Genomic DNA, 21,785 nt, shown 5'->3' on the forward strand with positions numbered 1-21,785 from the left:
CTTGGGTTAGACAAACAGAACTTGTGAAAAATCTTTTGTGTGAATTACTGATTAACTCCTTCCTGTTCTGTGGCCAAAGCACCTCAGCTTGTTTGTGTTGAATTCAGACGTAGGCCTCTGCAGCCGGGCCATCAGGCATTAGGAGCCAGATCCTCTGACCTGCCTGTTGTCTTATTTCTCCAGTAATTGTGGATTCTCAAACACTGGCCCTCAGTTTTCTTCATGTTCAGAACTGCTGAGGATTAAACAGAAGGTGCTGAGGAATGAGCGAGATATAAAAGGTGTTCAGAGCTACAGATGCCTTCATCTGTGTGTTTTTTCTGATCGTTCTGTTGCTTACACTTTGGGTAGTTTCTTAGGTTCTGAAATTTGGATCTAGATCACTAGGCCAAGAAAAAACAGCAGCCGCTCTATTTTGGACTCCAGGCGTCCTGCAGACTCTGCCTCACTTTAGAGAGCCCACTGGGAGCCATCCTGCCGGCATGCCAGCCTGGCGGGGAGTGCAGGGAAGGGCTGGCGGAGGCACTGGAGGCGACTCCAGGGGCCCTGGACCCGCCTCAGGGGTTGTTCTGCTGTACCTGTAGCAGACGCTGACTTGTCACAGCGCTTGTCTTCAGGCCGACCTGGGGCTCGGGTCAGCCCTCCGTGGAGTTCACTCACATCTGACTGCGGCGCCTGCCACGGCCCTGGCAGGGCCTCTCGCGTCTTTGCGTCTGAGAAGCGGTTCACGAGGCCAGAACTGGGAGAAGCTTAGTTGATTCTTAAATAACTCACTCTAATCGGGTTGCCACCCACTTTTCCACCAGAAAATGATACTTAAAGGATCTAGGAGTGGAGTGGAGTCTTCCTGAAGTGTATTCAGTTGACCTTGAAACTGTGTACGTAACCTCTCAACATTTGGCATTGAAAACAAAACAGTTGAAATGAGAAAAGTATTTACGCTTCGGTTCTCTTCCATTCTGACAAGGGAACACTGTCCCTAAGGACTGAGAAGTTAGGCTAGTATAATCAGGCAGTGCTCTTCCAAACCCACTTACATCTGGAAACCTTTCTCATTCAGTGATTTGATCTTTAAACTCTTGTTTCTTTATTCCCTCTTCTCACAGTGTCTTTTTCTCTTCACTGTTTACTATAGTGAAATTCTCTCAAAACGAGGAAAGTGTTGTTTCAGCCTACTTAGAATACAATGTATATGTTTCTAAGGACACTGCCTTCTTGCCCACACTGTTTGCTCATTTATAAAGCCCTCGCACGTTCCTGAGAAAAGAGTATGAAGTACAAAAAAGTAAATGTGGAGACGAGATAAGAAAGTGACTGAAGCTCAGCTTTCTGGTCTCCGCTAAATTCATAAGCTCCTGCTTCTCATACGGAGCAGGGAAGAACTGAGCGTAACTCAAGGGCGGGACCCACAAACAGCAGCTCACAGGTTAGCTTCTCAGTCTTCTTCCAGAGTTTGTGTAAAACACAGATAAATCTTCTTTCCTGTTTCTTATGTAGGAGGATCCATGCTGTCCTGCATCTTGTTTTAAGAGTGCAGGAGATTCTTCTGTCTCTAGTTTTCAGAGCAGTTCTTATTTTGAAATCTGCGCAGTATTCTCTGTATTAATGACGTTACTGGACTCAGTTATGTATGACCTTTCATATAGGCCAGTATTTGAGAAGTGAGATTACTGGATGTCAGGGCAACTGCATTTGTAATGTTGACAAGTATTTTCAAAGTTTCTTACTTGAGATTGTTCCAGTCTGTACTCAAGTGTTTCACTAAGGCTGTGTAGTATCCAGCTTAATTTTTGCTAATCTGGTTAAGTGAAATACAGGAGCTTGTTGAAGGTTTAACTTGAATTTCTCTGAATGTGAATGACGTGTGACGTGTGACGTGTTGTGTTTAAGAGCATGTCTTATTTCCTTTAATTCGAATTGTCTCCACCCGCACTCTGTTTATTGCTAATTCTTTACACACTTATCTGTGTGTAAAGGAAGCTTATCCCTTTATCTGCAGTTAGTTTCAAACATAACATAGTTTTGTCATGTTTGTCTTTTAACTCTATTTTGGTGGTTATATAGTTGAATTTTTTTTTAATACTTCTGTATTCTGAATCATAGCTAGCGATACCTCCCTGTGTGAAGGAATCTTCATCAAAGAAACATGTCGTCTTTTCCTTTTGACTTCATTTTTTCTTACTGACGTCAGAGTGTAAGCTTCAATCCGTGTGTTTCTCTCGGTATGACTCCAGCACCCGTCCAGGTAGCTGCACAGTGTCCTTCTGCCGTTTTCTGAAAGGCCCCCGTGTTCACTCAGCACACCTGTGCTGCCTTATAGCCCGGATTCATGTGTTTTACTTTTTCTTCTGCTCTGTGATCAGTCTGTTTATGCCCCAGCAGGATGCTGTTATGTAACTGTTGACAGTTTGTATTTTGTAAGTAAAAATATGACCACTAACGCCATCACAGCTTTTCTCTTTTCAAGATTTGTGTGGCTACTATTGCTTATTACCTTATCCATGGGAACATTAGAGTCTGTTTTTGTCTTGTTCCAGAGTAATAATAGGAGTAGCAGTGAGAGCAGTAGTATTTATGTACGAAAGAGACGTCTTGAAATGGTAGGCTGTGTGTAGCGTAGGCAGAGACTTCCTCGAGCAGAGGAATGGTTTCCCGGCATACACTGTGAACTTGTGGTTGTGTATCTTCCATTAGGAGCTCGCAAGCCTCAGAATCTAGAAAAAGCTCACCATTCCATTCCAGTTCTTACAAGCAAGTAGGATTTGATAAATGAGGAAACAAAAACTTGTAGTGTTTCGATTACTCAGGTAAGTTATTTTCATCGTTTACATTGCTGACTGTGCTAGGCCCTAACGCAGCAAGCGACTCCCGTGGTCACTAAGCCGCCATCTGGTCTTGCAGGCACAGCGCCCCTTCCCCACCGTCGTGTGCCGCCCTCCGTCAGTGAACGGCTTCTGTACACAGTCAACATGTCTGTAGATGTGCAGGCTTTGTTCTGTGTATAGAGAAGTGTGATCATTCTTTATATTCTGTGCTTTTTTGGGTCAGGTGTAGCACCTCTCTAGTGTAAGCATATCACACTGAACTGCCGTTGATAGCTGGCTGGGCTGTTTCCAGCCTGTTGCTCTTCCCAGCACTGCTGCAGTGCGTCTTTGTTCTGTGTAACACTTCTCTTTCCAGATTTTCTTGGTTGCTTTAACACATCTGTTCTTTCAGATGAACTTTAAACTGCTTCTGAATTCCAATTCATTGGTATCACATTGAATATATACTCTGAGGACTAATATCTTACTTATTGAGTCTTGCCATCAGTTACTGAAGTTTTACAGGAATTAAGTAAAAACATCTTTGTCAAATATAGTCATCTCTTATGGGATTCTCTGCAAACTTTTTCATCTTTTTTGAAATTAGAATGTCTTTGTGGGCCAAGATCGGTTTTTAAATGTGGTTCCTTCTACCCTAAGATCTTGATTCTATGCTGTTTAAGTGACTTTTGTTTTCTTTTCAGAGAAAGTTTCATTGTGCAAATTTGACTTCCTGGCCTCGCTGGCTGTATTCCTTATATGATGCTGTAAGTAACTTACACTGAAAGTTTTGCTTCCAGGAGAAGCCATGTCGTGAGGGTCATTAGACGGAACAAGTGCCATTCATTCAAGGGGAAAGGCAGCAGTCATACTGCCGGACAGACCTGACTTCTAACGAATAGACCTTCAGTCTTCTGTCCGTGGATAGTGGCTTATGACTTCAGGACAAGATGCTCTGGCAGCTTTGGGTGTATTAAGCAGTTAAAATTTTGTTGTCAAGTTACAGTTACATTTAGAAAAACAGAACCCTTAACAGTGTTTTAGTTCTCTTATAAACAGGTATGTCCACTTCTGTTTCCTGCTTTTAGGGTACTAATTGATGTATACAACAGTGCTTTTGCAGTTCAAATTTTTTATATTAGGCATCATGACAGCTTGAAAAATTCAGTAAGATACTGTCGGGATAGTTCATAGAATGTAGGAGCTGGAGCTCTGGGCTTACTGAAGTGGTAGGTTGTGAGCACTTAGCACATGGGCAACACCGAAGGGAATGGTTCACTCTGCTCTTCAGCAGCTTAAGAGGCATTAGAAGTATGTAATAGACCAGAGTATTTTTTACATCCACTTGCGAAAAGACAGTGAGCACTCTGATGTGGTAAACACGCACCAGGTGAGGTGTGTAGGTAGCAGCTGCTAGTGCAGCTTTTTCCTGGAGAGGGCAAGGAGAGAGGCCCTTGAGAAGCCAGACCCAGGGGACAGAGGCTGGAAAGCCAGCCTTGTGCTGGGCTAAGCACGGGGTGCAATCATTTCTGTGTAAGAAAACAGACATGTATATACTGGAACTTCACTAGATAGTAACTACTTACATTGCTATTAATATGTCAGATTTATTGAGTTGAAAAGCTGACAGTGAAGTGTAGAAAGTGTGTGACCCTTACTATGGCTTGTTTCAAACAAGGAAACCTTAATGGATAGAATCAAGAAACAGCTACGCGAATGGGATGAAAATCTCAAAGAAGATTCTCTTCCTTCAAATCCAATAGGTATGAAAAATCAGCTTTCTTCCCATGATGTTTTACTAAAATTGTTTTGTAAGTTTTCTGTTAAGTGAAACAAAAACTTTTTTTATTATCCTGAAAAAGCATTTGTTTTCATAAATTACAGAGAAAACAAATGAGTATTTTTTAGTTAATTTTAATTCTGAGCATTCCTATTTTAGACATAAAAGGCTCAGGTTGCAGTAAATAGCTTGCATCCAGAAATGCTATCTGGGTATAAAGACTCCTTTCCTTGGTCTTCAGGGTGCCTTTAAAGGTGACCTTAGTTCCAAGACTTACTGTTGTGTTTACATAGCTGTCAATTAGGTACAATTTAACTATTTTTCTCGTCTCTTAGTAAGTGACTTTTAATAACATGGGTTTGATTTCACGTATAAGACATTTACAAAAACAAGTATGGGAAAAGAAGTTACGTCCTTAAGAAGATATATACACACACGAGAGCTGATGCATGTTGGTATTGTTTATAACTGTGTGAAGTGTGTTCTCTGGGAAGGGTTTATTTGAAAAGGATGTTATGGCATTCATAAGTTATCTGATATGTATCTGCTTCGTAAGTTTGAGAAAACCTATCCTGTCTCTAAGATTTTTCTTACAGAGTAGCTGCTTGTCTTCCTATTGATGATGTATTACGAATTCAGCTCCTTAAAATCGGTAGTGCAATCCAACGACTTCGCTGTGAACTAGACATTATGAATAAAGTGAGTAGTGAACGCCTGGACGCTCACATTCTGTTGCTCTGGGGTTGGGGGAGTTGCATTGTCGGGACCTACAAGGCTGTCTGTAAGGTGTTGAGTCATGTAGTCAAATTGTGGTTTGCATTACCAGTATTTTAAAGGATTATTTAAACATTTCATTTGCGATCATAAGAGAGAAAAATTGTTTTGCATTCCTCTGTGTATCCTAGAGGGTCATTAGTTTAGTGAATATGTCAGCTTGTGTCTTCCTCGTTCCATCTTTAAAATGACAGTTAAAGTAATCAACACTTTGGAGCATTTCCCCCACTAATTTTCTCTTAAATATTTTAGTGTACGTCACTTTGCTGTAAACAATGTCAAGAAACAGAAATAACAACCAAAAATGAAATATTCAGGTGAGCTCTTTATTACATTGTTAGTACACATCTGAGTACATTTTCCCAACTGCACTAACAGAACAACAGCCTAGACTGTATTTCTGTTCTCCATAGTTTTCCCTCCATTAAATTACAAATACTCAGCAAATGAAATACGGGCTCCTGCCTGGGTACCAGAACAGCAGTGGTTGTGGGCGGGATTATTCACAGCAATGAGCGAGCCTGGGGAAGGAAACCTCCCATCACCCCAACCTTGTTAAAAATCTATCAACTGTATCTTTCTCGGTACCTACGGGGTTCTATGCACTGCTCCACTCAGATATCAGTTTCACCACGTAGGGTCAGAGTTTCGCAGGACATGCTTCTGGACAGGTACCGATGCTGTGTGATACACAGTACTGTTTGCACAGTACTCAGATGCCCAAGAACGACCCCATGGAACCTTTTATTGGACTTCCCCTCTCACCCTTTTTGGGCAGCTTGAGCTCCCTGTATATTACATTGTGTATCTTGAAGAAGATTAAAAAAACCAGTACTACTTTCCTTTTTGTCATCATGAAAACCAGTGAAAGTCACTCAGTTGTGTCCGACTCTTGGCGACCCCGTGGACTATACATATACAGTCCATGGGATTCTCCAGGCCAGAATAGTGGAGTGGGTAGCCTTTCCCTTCTCCAGGGGATCTTCCCAACCCAGGGATAGAACACAGGTCTCCCGCATTGCAGGCGGGTTCTTCACCAGCTGAGCCACAAGGGAAGACATACACCAAATAAAACTGGGCTGCCAGCCTCTGGTTGGTTTTAACTGCACTATACAGCTCTTTCATCCTCGTTTCTTGGTGAACTTTGTAGGATTTTCCCCCCATCTTGACTCTGCTGATTCTCTGTTTTAGTTTATCTTTATGTGGGCCAATGGCAGCTTATGTGAACCCTCACGGATACGTGCATGAGACGCTTACCGTGTATAAGGCTTCCAACTTGAACCTGATTGGCCGGCCTTCTACAGACCACAGCTGGTTTCCTGGGTAATGCAGTGGCGTCCCCTGTTGGGTTTGTGTGTGTGCCTTAATTGAGCAGTAAAGCTCAAAAGAGTATTAAGGAGAGTTGCTAGAATTTATCATCAGAAATAGGCAATGAAATAAATAGCTATTTAAATGTTCATTTCACGAGTGGCTAGAAAAAGTTACTCTTGCACAGTCTCATTGAATGTAGTCAGGTGGCTGCTGCAGTTCTTAAATCAACTATACCGCTGATCCACACGCCTTCAGAATGAGCTGACAGGAAAGTGAAATATCAACTGTTTCATGAGCCAGTAAAACTAGACCCCTTGAACAGCATGGTTTTGAACCGCTCACTTCCGCTTTCCTCTTAGATGCAGGGATGTTTCAGTAGTAAAATACTACAATACTGGCTGCTTCTGTGTTGGCTGAATTGTTAGATGCAGAGATGAATTGCAGATACAAGGACCAACTATAAAAAATAGGTGGATTACCCCTTGTGTTGGTCAAGGGTCCACTGTATATCTGTATTTTATAATTTGTAAAATTAGCGACTGTTACCCTAGCAGTGATAGACACAAAACCTGCAGAATCCAGCTTTTCTTCTAGTTTGTAGGCTTTGGTTTTTTTGGCTTAGCCTATTGACCTTCAAAGTATGACTGTGGGACCTACGACACTACCTGAGAACTTGTGGGATCCCTTCAGCCAATAACGCTGGCTCAGCCTTTTTATTTTGAAAGAGGCAAGCTGAGCAGGGCTTAGTGGCTGTATTTGTTATTCTGGACCTAGAACCATGCCATTTGGACTGGCCAATCTTATGTGATAGCATTCTTAAGGACTAAAAGTAGAATTAACTGGTTAACAGAACTACTAAATATGGATCCCTGAAAAAAAAAAGTTTCATTACATGGTTTGGGTGACTTCTGGTTTGTTTGGGATTTTTTTCCTCTAATGCCAGGGCTTATATTTTTGTTAAATTATGTGGCAAAACCATTCTTCTTTTAGAAAAGCAGTTCTTAAATCTTATGTGAGAGAAACACTTAACTTCTTCCATCCCCAGTTTTAACTCAGAGAAGAAGTGTGTATTTCTACAGTTGATTGTTATTTCCTAACTTGACTTCAATGCAAAACAACTAGGAAAATGCTGCTACAATTTACAGTGTGTTCCTGGCAACCAGCAATTTGTATAAAGAAACCTGTATTAATAAGATAGTTTTTTTCTTCTTTGGCATTGGAGAAAAAAATTTAAGCATGGCTTAAGAGCACAATGAAGCAACTTTGTAATGCATTACCATGATGATACAAATTAGAAAATCTTTTTTGTGAGATCTGTTTCAGGGAACTTGTATAAATCAAAGCTCTGAGTTTTCTCTTCCCCATCCTTAGAACTTGGCTACGAAAAGATGTGTCTTTCTAACAGGTTTCTGAGGTGATAGGCTGGGATACAGAGATGCAGTTCCTGAGCTGATTTACCTTTCCTTAATCTCGTAGGTATGCCTGGACAATTGCCCAGTGTAGGATCTGTGCCAGCCATATTGGATGGAAATTTACAGCCACCAAAAAAGACATGTCACCTCAAAAATTCTGGGGTTTGACTCGATCCGCTCTGTTGCCCACCATCCCAGATACGGAAGATGACATAAGCCCTGACAAAGTAATACTCTGCTTATAAACGAATACAGTAGGGATAAGGTTACTTAACACATTGGCATTCTAACACCAGATCTGCTTTGGAAATTACTGCTTTTGATGCATACCTAAGTAAAAGCAACATTACATGGAAGGTTGCAGTTTCTTAGTCGAACAACAGGATTTCAAGATTTAAACTAAGATGTTCTATTGAAGAGGATGAGAAGCAGTCTAGAATACTTGGTTTTCAGGAATACCTACTTTAGGAGCTTGGTGCTGTTGTCCTGTGGACTCTTGATATGCCTGGTAGTGTTATCACTGAGCGGACATGAAGACATCTGTGAAACTGGTGAGCATGCTTTCTGCACAAAACAAATCTGAAATTCCTATCAATTGCTGTAATTAACGCAGTTCATCATTTATTTGATCCTGACACACGGAACAGAATGGCGTGTTTGCATCAGTGCTCCAAAGGGCAGACGTTCCAGAAGGGAGGGTGCCAAGCTCTAGTACTGTTCCTTTTTGAAAGAGGCGAGGAAATGTGTAAATGTTAAAAGGGCTGTGTTCCTTTTCTTTAGTTTCTGAGATACTGATTTGTAAATTTTGAAAATAAAGAGTTGAATATGCAGTTTGAGCCCCCAAATAAAAGTTTTCCTAACATGTTTGTTAGTGAATAGTAGTATCTGGTGTATTTGCTCAGTGTTTGGTTATTCTGTTTCAAAGTTGAATCTGAACTTAGACTCTGTGGAGCACGGATGCTAAAACACGTTCTCCTTCCTACAGGCTGGAGGTGATGATGTATTTCATAGGCTATTTTTGTTCAATGTAAAGTGAGAAACTCTGTAAGGAAACTATAAAAGCAAAGCTAAACATGTTTGTTTAAATAATGTAAAATATCTACTCGGATGCAGATACTTTAGGTGTAAGAAATAATTTTTAAGATAAACTTCTAGACAGACAGATTTGCCACCTACCTCTTTGCTTACACATTCAAGGGGTTTATTGGATCCTTTCACATTGGTGTCATTTTGATACTTCTCCACTGCTTTACATAATTCACTGGGAAAAGTTCAGCTAATTAGGTACAATGTATGTGGCCAAAAATGAACTGTTGAAGTTTCTTACATTTTAATTTACCAATATTTTATTCTTCCAAAAATGCAATGGTTTTGACTGCCTAGACTAGAAACCTAAATTGAGTATCATGTTGCATATTTATGTAAAGAGAGTAAACGAAAACCCACTTTAAGAATGCTGTTGATTCTTTAAAATATGCCTTTCTTTGCCTTTTTACAACCAACAACCTTGGGTTTTTATGACGTTACTATTACTACCTTACGGTTTGTTCATGTAGTCTTACACTGAACCAAAACTTCCTCTAAAGGGATCCCACAGTGTTTTTTTCGGTAGCACAGCACCTCTCTATGTCCACCCCAGCTGTAGTAAGGAAACACTGCTTTTACATTTACCCTGGAAGAGTGTCAGCTCAGAATGTTCTGTACTGTTTACTGACTCTTGCAGATAAAAGATTCTGGTATATAAAATATGCATATAATACTAATCTGAGGTCTTTTAACCTGACAAAACCAGACCTCTACTAGCTCAATCTGCATACGTCCTATATAGAACAGTAGGAATTGTAAAATGTTGCGCCAATACATATCTTACTAGTACTTATATATCTTAAGCGTTACTTCATAAGCATTCAATTACTGACCTGTGTGCAGGTGTTTCTGAGGCTCCCTTTCTCGCAGCATAAGCCCCCATTACACTGAGTGAGTGTCACACTTCCTCTTATCTGGGTTTTAACAGAAATGTGCTTTTCTGTGTTATCAAGTCCAAAAGTGCTATTTGCCCAAAGCGCACCAAGATGCTCTGACTGGCTACACAGAAAGGAAAGTGAGTTATAAAATGTCAGTACAGCAGCCGAAATACACAATACTTCGTGCTGTTTACCTCTTAACCTACTGAAAGCACATAGGCTCAAATCTTTACAGAGCAAATATGTAGGCCATGACCTTTTTTTTACTTTAAAGCGACAGGAGTGCCGGCACTAAGTATATACGGCACCTGATATATAATGTCAGAGACCACATTCATCTTCCAGTATCAAAGGAAATGTTTATTAAAATAATGGGCACAAGAATCTTAAGCTAAGCTTTCTCAGCTTACCAGGAAGTTAGGGAAATTTCATTTTGACAGAGAAAACTATCAACTATGCCCTAAACTACGCTCCCTACAAACACGTCCTGGGTATAGGAACGCCAGCCACTTGGGACACATCTAGTCTTCAACTGTATATGTTATATTTTATGCAAAATTCTCAGCTGTATTCAAACACAAGTTTATTCTGGAATTCAGAAAAAAACTGACACCATAGACAATCCTTGTACAAAATTAACCCAGTTATTTCAATTGCAAATACAAAGAAACGTGTTTTTCAAGACACTTGGCACTTCTTAGGAACAATCTCAGCACTGCCACATGCAACAAAACCAACCAAAACTCCTCCTTAAAAAGCCTAGACAGATTGAGAGGCGCCAACTGTACTTTTCTCAGTAGGACTATTCCAAGAGAATTACAAGCTTCAGAGACAAATCAGATTAAGAGGAAGTAGACTTGACTTTAGTGCCTGAAATACAGTTTTCATAAAATAGGACCTTTATTCTTCTGAAGAGAAAGCTGGCTTTCATTCTGCTATATATTTGAGTCTCTTAAATCGAGTCTCTTAAATCTCACTAAGAGGGAGGGGAAAGAAAACTAGTCTTACCAAAAATTTTCTGCTTTTTAGTAGTCAGCTCTCGTCAACTTTAGGTCTTCTTTATGTAACTCAGTAGTTCATCTTTTTCCAGTTGGTAACCACTTTTCTTCCACTGTTCTCGCAACTGCTGTAAGAGCACCCCAATTTCTTTTCCGGAAGAAATGCCCACTTTCCTGATGTCATGGCCACTTACAGGAAACGGGGGAATGGACCACTGCTGCATCTGCTTCAGAAGACCATGCTCGCCTTGGTACTTGAGAAGCTCACACACACGAGCCGTCGCATCAGCTTCTCTAGACTGAGGGCCAAAACCAAACATCACCACACTTGCAATGATCTTATGCTGACATTTAAATAAATGCAATGTGCAAATTTTCATTTAAAATAAAGGAAATTCACATAATACACTGTGGGTCCTAGTATTAATGAATTGGTTGCAATTAGTGGAGATGATCTATACTCGAACCAAGCTGTGAAAATACTTACGTCTATGATGAAGTCTTGATAGGGTTTCAGTGGTTCTGAACTATCTACTGCCTTAATTAAATCTTTCCTATTTTTAACAATAAATAAACCCAGATTCTTCTCTTCTTTTGAAATCTTCAACCTCAGATCCAATTTCGTGACATCATCCTGTACTTTGAACAGTGAGGTCAAGAGAGTCATTGGCTTTGGTGAAAAACCTTCCACATTTTTACTGACTTTGTTAAATTCTTCTAAACTTGCATTAGCAGGTAAGCCTGTAGGGACAAAAGCATTTTCCACCCATTTTTAGATACATTTTAAAAGCTCCCATCTTAAGCACACTGTGTCCTCATATTCAGAAATGTCCTGGTACCAGGATCCACTGCTTGTGCAGTCTTACAGGTGAACCGCTGCCCACTACTGCTCTCCCCTCCCACATCTCAAACCAGCACTGTGGCTCTGAGTATTATTCTGACACCTACTGAACTGTCTGTGTAAGGCCCGCCTTCTCCGTGCTCTGCATGTGTTAACTCCCTGAAGCTCTCAGCTCTTCCATTAGACAGCTGCTATTATTTTCATATCCCTTTTTTAGATTTGCAAACAGGAAATAACCCAAGTTACAAAGCTGATAACGTGGTGAAGCTGCACTCAAAGCCCCGGTGGACCGACTCCAGAGGCCCCTTTGTCCACCCTCACATGCTGCCCTTGTGCTGTCCCCTGCCTGGAAAAACTCCTCCTCCTGGCCACTCCTGGCTCAGAGTCTACCATATTTTAAAGTAGTCCATTTTTCCTTTTGGAATTAACTACATTCACTTTTTTTCCTTATGAAATTTTAAACGAGATATGTTTCATTGCCAAAAATGCAAACGTTTTACAAGTTGGACTCACCTATGTAAGGAGCCACATCGAGTTCATAGATGAGATGAATCAGATGGTTCACATGGTCACCAGTAAGTATTTTTTTCAGTTCCACCCAGATCCGCTCTCCTGATACTCCTGCCAAGCCTTTTGCATTTTCTGCAATTGCTTCCAAAGTCTCAGGATCATGGTCACCAGGTGTGTCAACAATTTTCCCGTAAAACCTACAAAGTAAACATGTCCAGAAGCACTGCCTTCATGCTGGCATTTCACCAGAAAACTGTGCTCTTCATTTTCCTGATGCTACTAGTGAGGTCTAGGAGGGACCTTAGAAATCATCTGCTCATCTACCTTCTCTTTTTTTCTCAGCTCAGAAAACCTGAGCTCCAAAAAGTGTAAGTTTGAGTGGCCTTCAATGAAGGTCTATTGATTGGTACTGACAGTGGACGCATAAACCAGAGCAGTCTTGGGCAGGCTCTAAAAAAGGTCCAAGATATCGTCATGGAGTAGTCTTGCTTCCTCAAAGGTTGCCTGTCTGTACACATCAATGCTTTCAATTAAGAGTTTCACATGAAACACATCTCATTGCAGACATGGGAGTGTATTTCATGGACTCTTAGAAGCATTAAAGTATACCTGCTTTCACCACTCATTTCTTCACAATGCATTGCTCAGTTCGGTTCAGTCACTCAGTCGTGTCCGACTCTTTGCGACCCCATGAATCCCAGCACACCAGGCCTCCCTGTCCATCACCAACCCCCAGAGTTCACTCAGACTCACATCCATCGAGTCAGCGATGCCATCCAGCCATCTCATCCTCTGTCGTCCCCTTCTCCTCCTGCCCCCAATCCCTTCCAGCATCAAAGTCTTTTCCAATGAGTCAACTCTTCGCATGAGGTGACCAAAGTACTGGAGTTTCAGCTTCAGCATCATTCCCTCCAAAGAAATCCCAGGGCTGATCTCCTTCAGAATGGACTGGTTGGATCTCCTTGCAGTCCAAGGGACTCGCAAGAGTCTTCTCCAACACCACAGTTCAAAAGCATCAATTCTTCGACGCTCAGCCTTCTTCACAGTCCAACTCTCACATCCATACATGACCACAGAAAAAACCATAGCCTTGACTAGACGAACCTTTGTTGGCAAAATAATGTCTCTGCTTTTGAATATGCTATCTAGGTTGGTCATAACTTTCCTTCCAAGGAGTCAGCGTCTTTTAATTTCATGGCTGCAGTCACCATCTGTAGTGATTTTGGAGCCCAAAAACATAAAGTCTGACACTGTTTCCCCATCTATTTCCCATGAAGTGATGGGACCGGAAGCCATGATCATCGTTTTCTGAATGCTGAGCTTTAAGCCAACTTTTTCACTCTCCTCTTTCACTTTCATCAAGAGGCTTTTGAGTTCCTCTTCACTTTCTGCCATAAGGGTGGTGTCATCTGCATATCTGACGTTATTGATATTTCTCCTGGCAATCTTGATTCCAGCTTGTGTTTCTTCCAGTGCAGCGTTTCTCATGATGTACTCTGCATAGAAGTTAAATAAGCAGAGTGACAATATACAGCCTTGACGTACTCCTTTCCCTATTTGGAACCAGTCTGTTGTTCCATGTCCAGTTCTGTTGCTTCCTGACCTACATATAGGTTTCTCAAGAGGCAGGTCAGGTGGTCTGGTATTCCCATCTCTTTCAGAATTTTCCACAGTTGATTGTGATCCACACAGTCAAAGGCTTTGGCATAGTCAATAAAGCAGAAATAGATGTTTTTCTGGAAATCTCTTGCTTTTTCCATGATCCAGCGGATGTTGGCAATTTGATCTCTGGTTCCTCTGCCTTTTCTAAAACCAGCTTGAACATCAGGAAATTCACAGTTCACGTATTGCTGAAGCCTGGCTTGGAGAATTTTGAGCATTACTTTACTAGCATGTGAGATGAGTGCAATTGTGTGGTAGTCTGAGCATTCTTTAGCATTGCCTTTCTTTGGGATTGGAATGAAAACTGACCTTTTCCAGTCCTGTGGCCATTCCAAATTTGCTGGCATATTGAGTGCAGCACTTTCACAGCATCATCTTTCAGGATTTGAAATAACTCAACTGGAATTCCATCACCTCCATGAGCTTTGTTCCTAATGATGCTTTCTAAGGCCCACTTGACTTCACATTCCAGGATGTCTGGCTCTAGGTGAGTGATCACACCATCGTGATTATCTTGGTCATGAAGATCTTTTTTGTACAGTTCTTCTGTGTATTCTTGCCACCTCTTCTTAATATCTTCTGCTTCTCTTAGGTCCATACCATTTCTGTCCTTTATCGAGCCCATCTTTGCATGAAATGTTCCCTTGGTATCTCTAATTTTCTTGAAGAGATCTCTAGTCTTTCCCATTCTGTTGTTTTCCTCTATTTCTTTGCACTGATCGCTAAGGAAGGCTTTCTTCTCTCTTCTTGCTAGTCTATGGAACTCTGCATTCAGATGCTTACATCTTTCCTTTGCTCCTTTGCTTTTCACTTCTCTTCTTTTCACAGCTATTTGTAAGTCCTTCCCAGAGAGCCATTTTGCTTTTTTGCATTTCTTTTCCATAGGAATGGTCTTGATCCCTGTCTCCTGTACAATGTCACGAACCTCCATCCATAGTTCATCAGGCACTCTATCTATCAGATCTAGGCCCTTAAATCTATTTCTCACTTACACTGTATAATCATAAGGGATTTGATTTAGGTCATACCTGAATGGTCTAGTGGTTTTCCCTACTTTCTTCAATTTCAGTCTGAATTTGGTAATAATGTATTGCTATAGTGATCTAATTAAATGACTGTACCTTAGTCCATGTCCTGTGATTTGTAAAGAGAGACTGTTTGCAAACACTTAAGTCTAAAGGAATAGCAGTTATTGACAAAACGTAAAGTCTGTCAAAGAATATTGTGAGCATGATCCCAAGCTGTAAAAAATTAACTATTAATAGATACAAATTAGCCAGTTACAATAGTTTGCCTGTTATAGTTCAACATTGAAGACTGCTACCCACAAAACCATCCAGGTGCATTACACACCTTCCAGATTCATCTAACACATTTCCCATGACCACCTAGAACTGTAAGCCACATGAAGGCACACTGCCACTCGTTACTCCAGGTTCAAAGCACCTAGGACAGTAATAAGCACTCAAAAACCCGTGTGATGAATGACTGGTGCAGAAAATAAGACTTAAAACTGCATTAAAGATCACCACAGAAAGGAGTGAATAAATGATCCGGAGAATGCAAAGATGGGGCGTCTCAAAGTCACAGTATCCTGTCTCTTGGAGACAGAGACGTGAGGTGGTGCCACGGTGCACGGGGCTGTTGCGCATTTCCCATGACGAGAGAGAACCGCACTTTGGTAAAAATAATATTCAAAACTGTATTATTATAATTTATAGAAAGGCCTTACCTGAAATACCTTAAAATTCGAAGATAATCTTCTTGTATCCTCTGTTTAGCTTGTCCAACAAATCTAACTTTCTTATTTTTTAAATCTTCATAACCATTAAAGTAGTCAAATAAAGTACCATCAAAACCTAGTCATTAAAAGAGGGAAGAAAAATCACTATTAGCAAATAAGAACTGGAAAACACTGGCCCATACATAATAATCATTCAGCCATTTAAAAAAAGAATGAAATCTTGCCATTCGCAACAACATGGATGGATCTTGATGACATTGTGCAAGTAAAAGAAGCCAGACAGAGGAAGATAAATTATATGATTCCATTCTTATATAGAATCTTAAAAACAACAAGCTGATAGAGAACCGACTGGTGGTTGTCAGAGGCTAGGGTGGGTACAATGAGTGACCAGAGTCAAAAGGTACAAACTCCCAGCTATAGAACAGGTCCTGAGGAGGCTGAGTACACCATGGCAACTAGTTAACAACGTGTGTGTGTGTGCGTGTGTGTGCACTCAGTTGTGTCTGACTCTGCAACCCCAAGACTGTGGCCACTACAGTTAACAATACTGTATTACACATTCGGAAGTTGGTAAGACAGATTTTAAAAGTTCTCATCACCAGGGGAATAAAATTCTGTAAGTACATATGCTGTCAGATATTACTAGACTTACTGCAGTGATCATTTCTTGATATATACAAATATCAAACATATTTGTATACTGAATCTAATGTAAGGCTGTATTTCATTACCTCAATTTAAAAAATTAAACAGAAAAAACTGGAAAACTTAAAATCTGCAAAAAAAGTATCACAAACAGGAAAAAATTCGGGAAAGAGATAGACAGTGAAGTACTGATACGAGTAACATTCATCTGTATCCAGTACCAAATGGAACATACAATGGAATAAAAGGCTGCATTTACAATAGCAATAAAAAGACATCACACTAAATAAACAAGATGTATGCCAGTATGAAATGGGCAAAAACAATAAAACAAGCGATTTTCAAGTTAATAATGGAAAATAAACAAGAACACCCAAAATAACCTGGAAAGAAGAAATGATAGTTAAAACTATCTAGAAAAATGTAAAAACTGTAATAAACCATAGGGAAAAAATTTATAATCCTAACGCAGGGAAGACCTTTCAAAATATGATTACCAAAAGAAATGAAAACACGACACCAAAGCCTTCAAAGAAATTATTAGTAAATCCAACTACATGAAACATTAGATATTCATTCCTGGATAGCATGAAAATGACACAATATGAAATTGCATAAGGTAACATACTGGGGAAAACATTTACAGTTAGTATCACAGAGACAAATGGCTTTCTATTATCTACAAAAACCTCCTAAATAAGAAAGACCATATGTAGAAAAGTTAAGGGAAATGTTAAATTGGTACAGCCACTGTGGAGAACAGTATGGAGGTTCCTTAACAACTAAATACAGAACTCCCACGTGTGCCCAGCACTCCCACTCCTGGCACACACCCGGGAAAAGCCATAGTGCAAAAGGACACACACAGCCGTGTTCTGGCGCCGCTCCTAACAGTCGGGACACGGAAGCAACCTAAATGCCCGTCGACAGAGGAGCAGACACAGGTGATGTGGTAGATGCGTGCGATGGGTGTTACTCGGCCGTAACAACAAAACCGGGCCATTGACCGAGACGGACCTGGAGACTATCATACAGAGTGAAGCAAGAAAAACACCCTGTATATTAACATGTATGTGGAATCTAAAAATGATATAGATGATCTTATCTGCAAGGCAGAGAGAGACCCAGAGGTAGAGGACAAAACACGGACAACGGGGGAGGGAAGGGGTGGGATGCACTAGGCGACTGAGATTCAAATATATACACTACTGGACACTGTGCAAAACAGAAAACTAACGACAGACTGTATACAGCTTGGGGCACGGCACCCAGTGCTCTGTGGTGACCTAAATGGGAATGAAATTCACAAAAGGTACAGCTGATTCACTCTGCTGTACAGCAGAAACTTGCAACACTGTAGGTCAACTATACTCTAATAAAAATTTTTTAAAGAGGAAAAAAAATGAACTAAAATATATATGACATATAAAAACCTTTAAAAATGAAGATTTTCAACTTCAGTTGTAAGAAGTGGACATTTATGAGATAATCATTTTTCAGACCTCCATCAGCTCAGCAAGGACCTAAGTCCAATTACATGTTAGCCAGGGGACAGTGAAATCTGAAATCTGACAAGGATACTTCTCCGTGCAGCCTTCTGAACTTGGTGAATTTTGAACCATGTGAACCTAACATCTGTTCAATATGTTATACATATATTTCTAGCACAATATCCTCTCATGTTGAACAAAACAAAACAAAAAACTTAACGATTTTAATATAAGGCACATAAAACCTCAGGTATGTGTGAAGTGACCAAGTCCTCCCAGCTATCCCAGGACTTCCCTGATTTAAAAACTGAAAATCTCCTGTCTCGAGGATACCTTAGTCCAGGCAAAATGAGACAGGTGGCTGCTCTGGGAACTAAGATGGAAAAACAGAAACACCTGGAGCAAAGACACAGATGCCAACAACCACCCAAATGGGGAGCTCCGTGGGCCTGAGACAGACCTCAGCACGTGGCATCACAGGAAGGCGGGAAAGGAAGAAAGTAACCACTCGTCATGATTATGGCAAATGCAGCCACACTCTAAGCTCAGGCTTAACTCCTGCCAAACTCTTCTTGGCATTTTGACACTTACAGCCAATTTATAAGGCTCCAGATTCAGAAAGATACAACAGGAAATGACAACAAACAAAAAAACTTAGACAATATGATTACAACGTACATGCGGTACACCTATCTCCTGTTACTTCTCTTACTGAACAGACACAACTCCATGAGGACTGTGGAAACCAGATCTTTTTCAGTAAAGGGAAGATCAAAATTTGCCGGAAAAAACAGTGTTACAAAAGGGAAAATAAGAGTTTGAGAAACAAAGTGACCATTATCACCCCTAGAACTAGGAATGCTTTGTCTGATAAGGTTTGAAAAAAGTCTGGATGGGAAAACGGGCTGAAGGTAAAGATAACTGAGTAGTATCTGTGTATATTTTGTTTTGCTCTGAATATCCTTTGAAAAATGATGAGTAGAAGTTAGAAATAAAGTTGAGGTGCTGAGCGTAATGCAGTGGTTAAGGACCTAACCTCTGAAACCAGGCTGCTTAACACATTATTGACCAGGAAACTTTTGCAGACGCTAGCTATACATATTGAAACACTCTAGTCAATAACATTCAGGTAATGAAAGATGTATTAATATGTCTCTGGTCAATAAACTGTTGAGTTGGAATCCTAATTCAGCAGTTTACTGGCTGCAGGACTTTGAGCAAATTTTCCTTAGTTACACACCAAGATCTGCCTCACAGGGTTGGTGGGAAGATTAAATTTCTGTGATGGGCTGAGAACAACGACGGTCACATTTTATAAGGGCTCAGCAAATGTCAGCAAACAGTAGCACCGATAAGAGCTTTTATTTTTATAAAACAGTATCTTGAAAAAGAATATTAGTTTCTCTTTTAGTTATATCTGATTATGAGACATTAGTTATAAAGTTTTCATACACTGAACTAGTTGGAGCAGTTTAACGCTAAGTAAAAATGATATAAGAAGAAACTAACACCTGGAGTTCGACCCCATAATGGAGAGAAAACATGCCTCCAACTAGGCTCCCTCTGGTCATAAATCACCCAGGCTCTGGAAACCCGGGCTCCAATCAAAGCTCTCCGTGACTTGGGCTCAATTACTTAACGTCTCTGAGTCTGTTTCCACATCTGTTGAATGAGTTTAATACCTACTTTATGGAGTCTTCCTGAGCATTAAATGAGCTGAAGTACATCAAGTGAGCACTGATGCACCTCAAGCCAGGGAGGCATGCTAGAAATGTTACTGGGCATTAATGTAATTAGCAAAGTGTGCCCACTTGGGTCTACAGCCCCCTCTCCATCCCACAAAGTGGGTACCACTGCTTCATCCTTTCACTATTACTGTGCCACAGGTAAGAGTGGATGCCCATCTTTTCTAATCCAAAGACTTAACTCTGAAGAACTTGCCTAAAATTTAAAGGACAAAAAACGATGCTTCAACTGCACACCAAAACGCTAACCTAATTCACACTGACTCCCATTACGATCCTCACTGCTTTCTTTCCTGAGCAAAATGTTATGCTCAGATGATCAACAGGCTTCCTCTCACATGCCAGGGCTGAGTAGAGACGGTCCGTAAGCCATGGTGCCACGGAGGACTGTGAGGCAGTGCTGGGCACATGGAGCAACAGAGGAAGTGACATCACTGACCATGTCCGCCACAGGCACCAGCAGAGAGGGAAGGTGGGGCGTGTGTGTGTCCAAGACAGGAAGAAGGGGCAACGCGCGCGTGTGCACGGTCCTCGCCTGAAACCTAACATCTTCTGATGCGATTCATAAGGAGCCCCTGGCTGAACGTGCACCAGGGACTCGCCACGACCAACTCCTCTAACCCTCAGGACAGCCCTGCAGAGGAAGCTGCTATCCACGGCCTCGAGTTACAGCGAGAGCGACCGAGGCAGCGGAACCCAGGAACCTCAGCTCCACAGTCAGTTTTAACCACAGCCTGTCTCTTCACAGAAACTGACACAAGCCCTCCAGTGGGAGAACACTGCCAGAAGACACGTTTCACGTGAAAAGGAAGCATTCGGACTGAAGGAGTTAGAACGCGACCCCCAGGCGTTACCTAAAAACATGGAATTTATGGTGAGATCTCTGCGCTCAGCATCCTTCTGCCAGTCAGTCGTGAATTCAACCTCGGCGTGTCTTCCGTCAGTGGCTACGTCAATCCTCAGTGTAGTAATTTCAAAATTTTCTTCATGAAGCTGGAAGTAAATATGTTTTTCAAAAATTAGTTTTCAGTATCACTGGATGGATTGAAAAAAAAAGTAAGTCCTGACAAGTATATATCTTCTTTTCTTTTTAAGTCAACTAGTACACATATCGGAGAAGGCAATGGCACCCCACTCCAGTACTCTTGCCTGGAAAATCCCATGGATGGAGGAGCCTGGTAGGCTGCAGTCCATGGGGTCACTAAGAGTCAGATACAACTGAGCGACTTCACTTTCCCTTTTCACTTTCCTGCATTGGAGAAAGAAATGGCAACCCACTCCAGTGTCCTTGCCTGGAGAGTCCCAGGGACGGGGGAGCCTGGTGGGCTGCTGTCTCTGGGGTCACACCGAGTCGGACACGACTGAAGCGACTTAGCAGCAGCAGCACACATATACCTTGAAATACAATGACACCCACAGTATTCAAAGATACATCCAAACAACATTTTTAAGAAATAATAAACCCCTCTTAATTTAAAAAGATAAGTTTGCATAGAAAAAATGGCAAGCCTGACAAATTATGTGGCAGAAAGTAAGATCCCTTAAAATATTCTGGTTCTTCAATACAAAACCAGGCTACTCTTTTAAATATTTTTTTAATAGCTCCAATTTTCAAAGAGCTGAATATCAATTTATAGAATATAATCCACTGAGCAAAGGCCCGACAGAGGAAGAAATATAGGCAACACATCCTGCAGCTCCTCTGCTGGTTACCTTCAATTACGTTACAATAAAGTGCCCTGTGCATCCTGGGAAAAGAGGTACCCCCTGCTGGGAGAAGCGGAGTAGCTCTGTTACAGTCATGTGTGAACTTAGCCTGAAAAAGTAAGTGAGCTCTGGACATGCAGATGCGGAAGAAGAATAGTTCAAGATGAGCAAAGGCACAGTGGAGAGAAGACGGGTACATGCAAGAGCAAGTTCACAGCATACACGGGGCATCCACATCGAGGGGCAGACAGCAAAAGGTTTCACATGCCAAGCAGGGGTTCAGGATCTTTTCATTAGGAACTGAAAGCCATTAATGATCGGTAAAGTCGGTTCTGGCTTCCCTGATGGCTCAGTGGGTGAAGAATCTGCCTGCAATGCAGGAGACACAGGAGACG

At 41.2% G+C, this 21,785-nt stretch overlaps 2 protein-coding genes across 6 annotated transcripts in view; one reads left to right on the forward strand and one right to left on the reverse strand.

The window, feature by feature from the left end:
- The window catches only part of CRBN (cereblon), a 26,518-nt gene extending 15,069 nt beyond the window's left edge, over positions 1-11,449 (forward strand). For both annotated transcript variants that reach the window (XM_070776300.1, XM_019984542.2), the window contains exons 6-11: positions 3,509-3,571; positions 4,483-4,567; positions 5,168-5,283; positions 5,611-5,675; positions 6,550-6,681; positions 8,146-11,449. In XM_070776300.1, coding sequence (XP_070632401.1) covers positions 3,509-3,571; positions 4,483-4,567; positions 5,168-5,283; positions 5,611-5,675; positions 6,550-6,681; positions 8,146-8,326 — 642 coding nt within the window. In that variant the 3' untranslated portion in view covers positions 8,327-11,449. The remainder of the gene's footprint in view (positions 1-3,508; positions 3,572-4,482; positions 4,568-5,167; positions 5,284-5,610; positions 5,676-6,549; positions 6,682-8,145) is intronic.
- The window catches only part of TRNT1 (tRNA nucleotidyl transferase 1), a 23,703-nt gene continuing 12,529 nt past the window's right edge, over positions 10,612-21,785 (reverse strand). For all 4 annotated transcript variants that reach the window (XM_019984545.2, XM_019984544.2, XM_070776301.1 and 1 more), the window contains exons 4-8: positions 20,538-20,676; positions 15,789-15,915; positions 12,398-12,591; positions 11,531-11,784; positions 10,612-11,342 (exon numbers count right to left, since the gene is read on the reverse strand). In XM_019984545.2, the coding sequence (XP_019840104.1) occupies positions 11,094-11,342; positions 11,531-11,784; positions 12,398-12,591; positions 15,789-15,915; positions 20,538-20,676 (963 nt within the window). In that variant the 3' untranslated portion in view covers positions 10,612-11,093. The remainder of the gene's footprint in view (positions 11,343-11,530; positions 11,785-12,397; positions 12,592-15,788; positions 15,916-20,537; positions 20,677-21,785) is intronic.

The sequence above is a fragment of the Bos indicus genome, chromosome 22 (genome assembly GCF_029378745.1).
Source record: "Bos indicus isolate NIAB-ARS_2022 breed Sahiwal x Tharparkar chromosome 22, NIAB-ARS_B.indTharparkar_mat_pri_1.0, whole genome shotgun sequence".
In the NCBI taxonomy this organism is placed as follows: Eukaryota; Metazoa; Chordata; class Mammalia; order Artiodactyla; family Bovidae; genus Bos; species Bos indicus.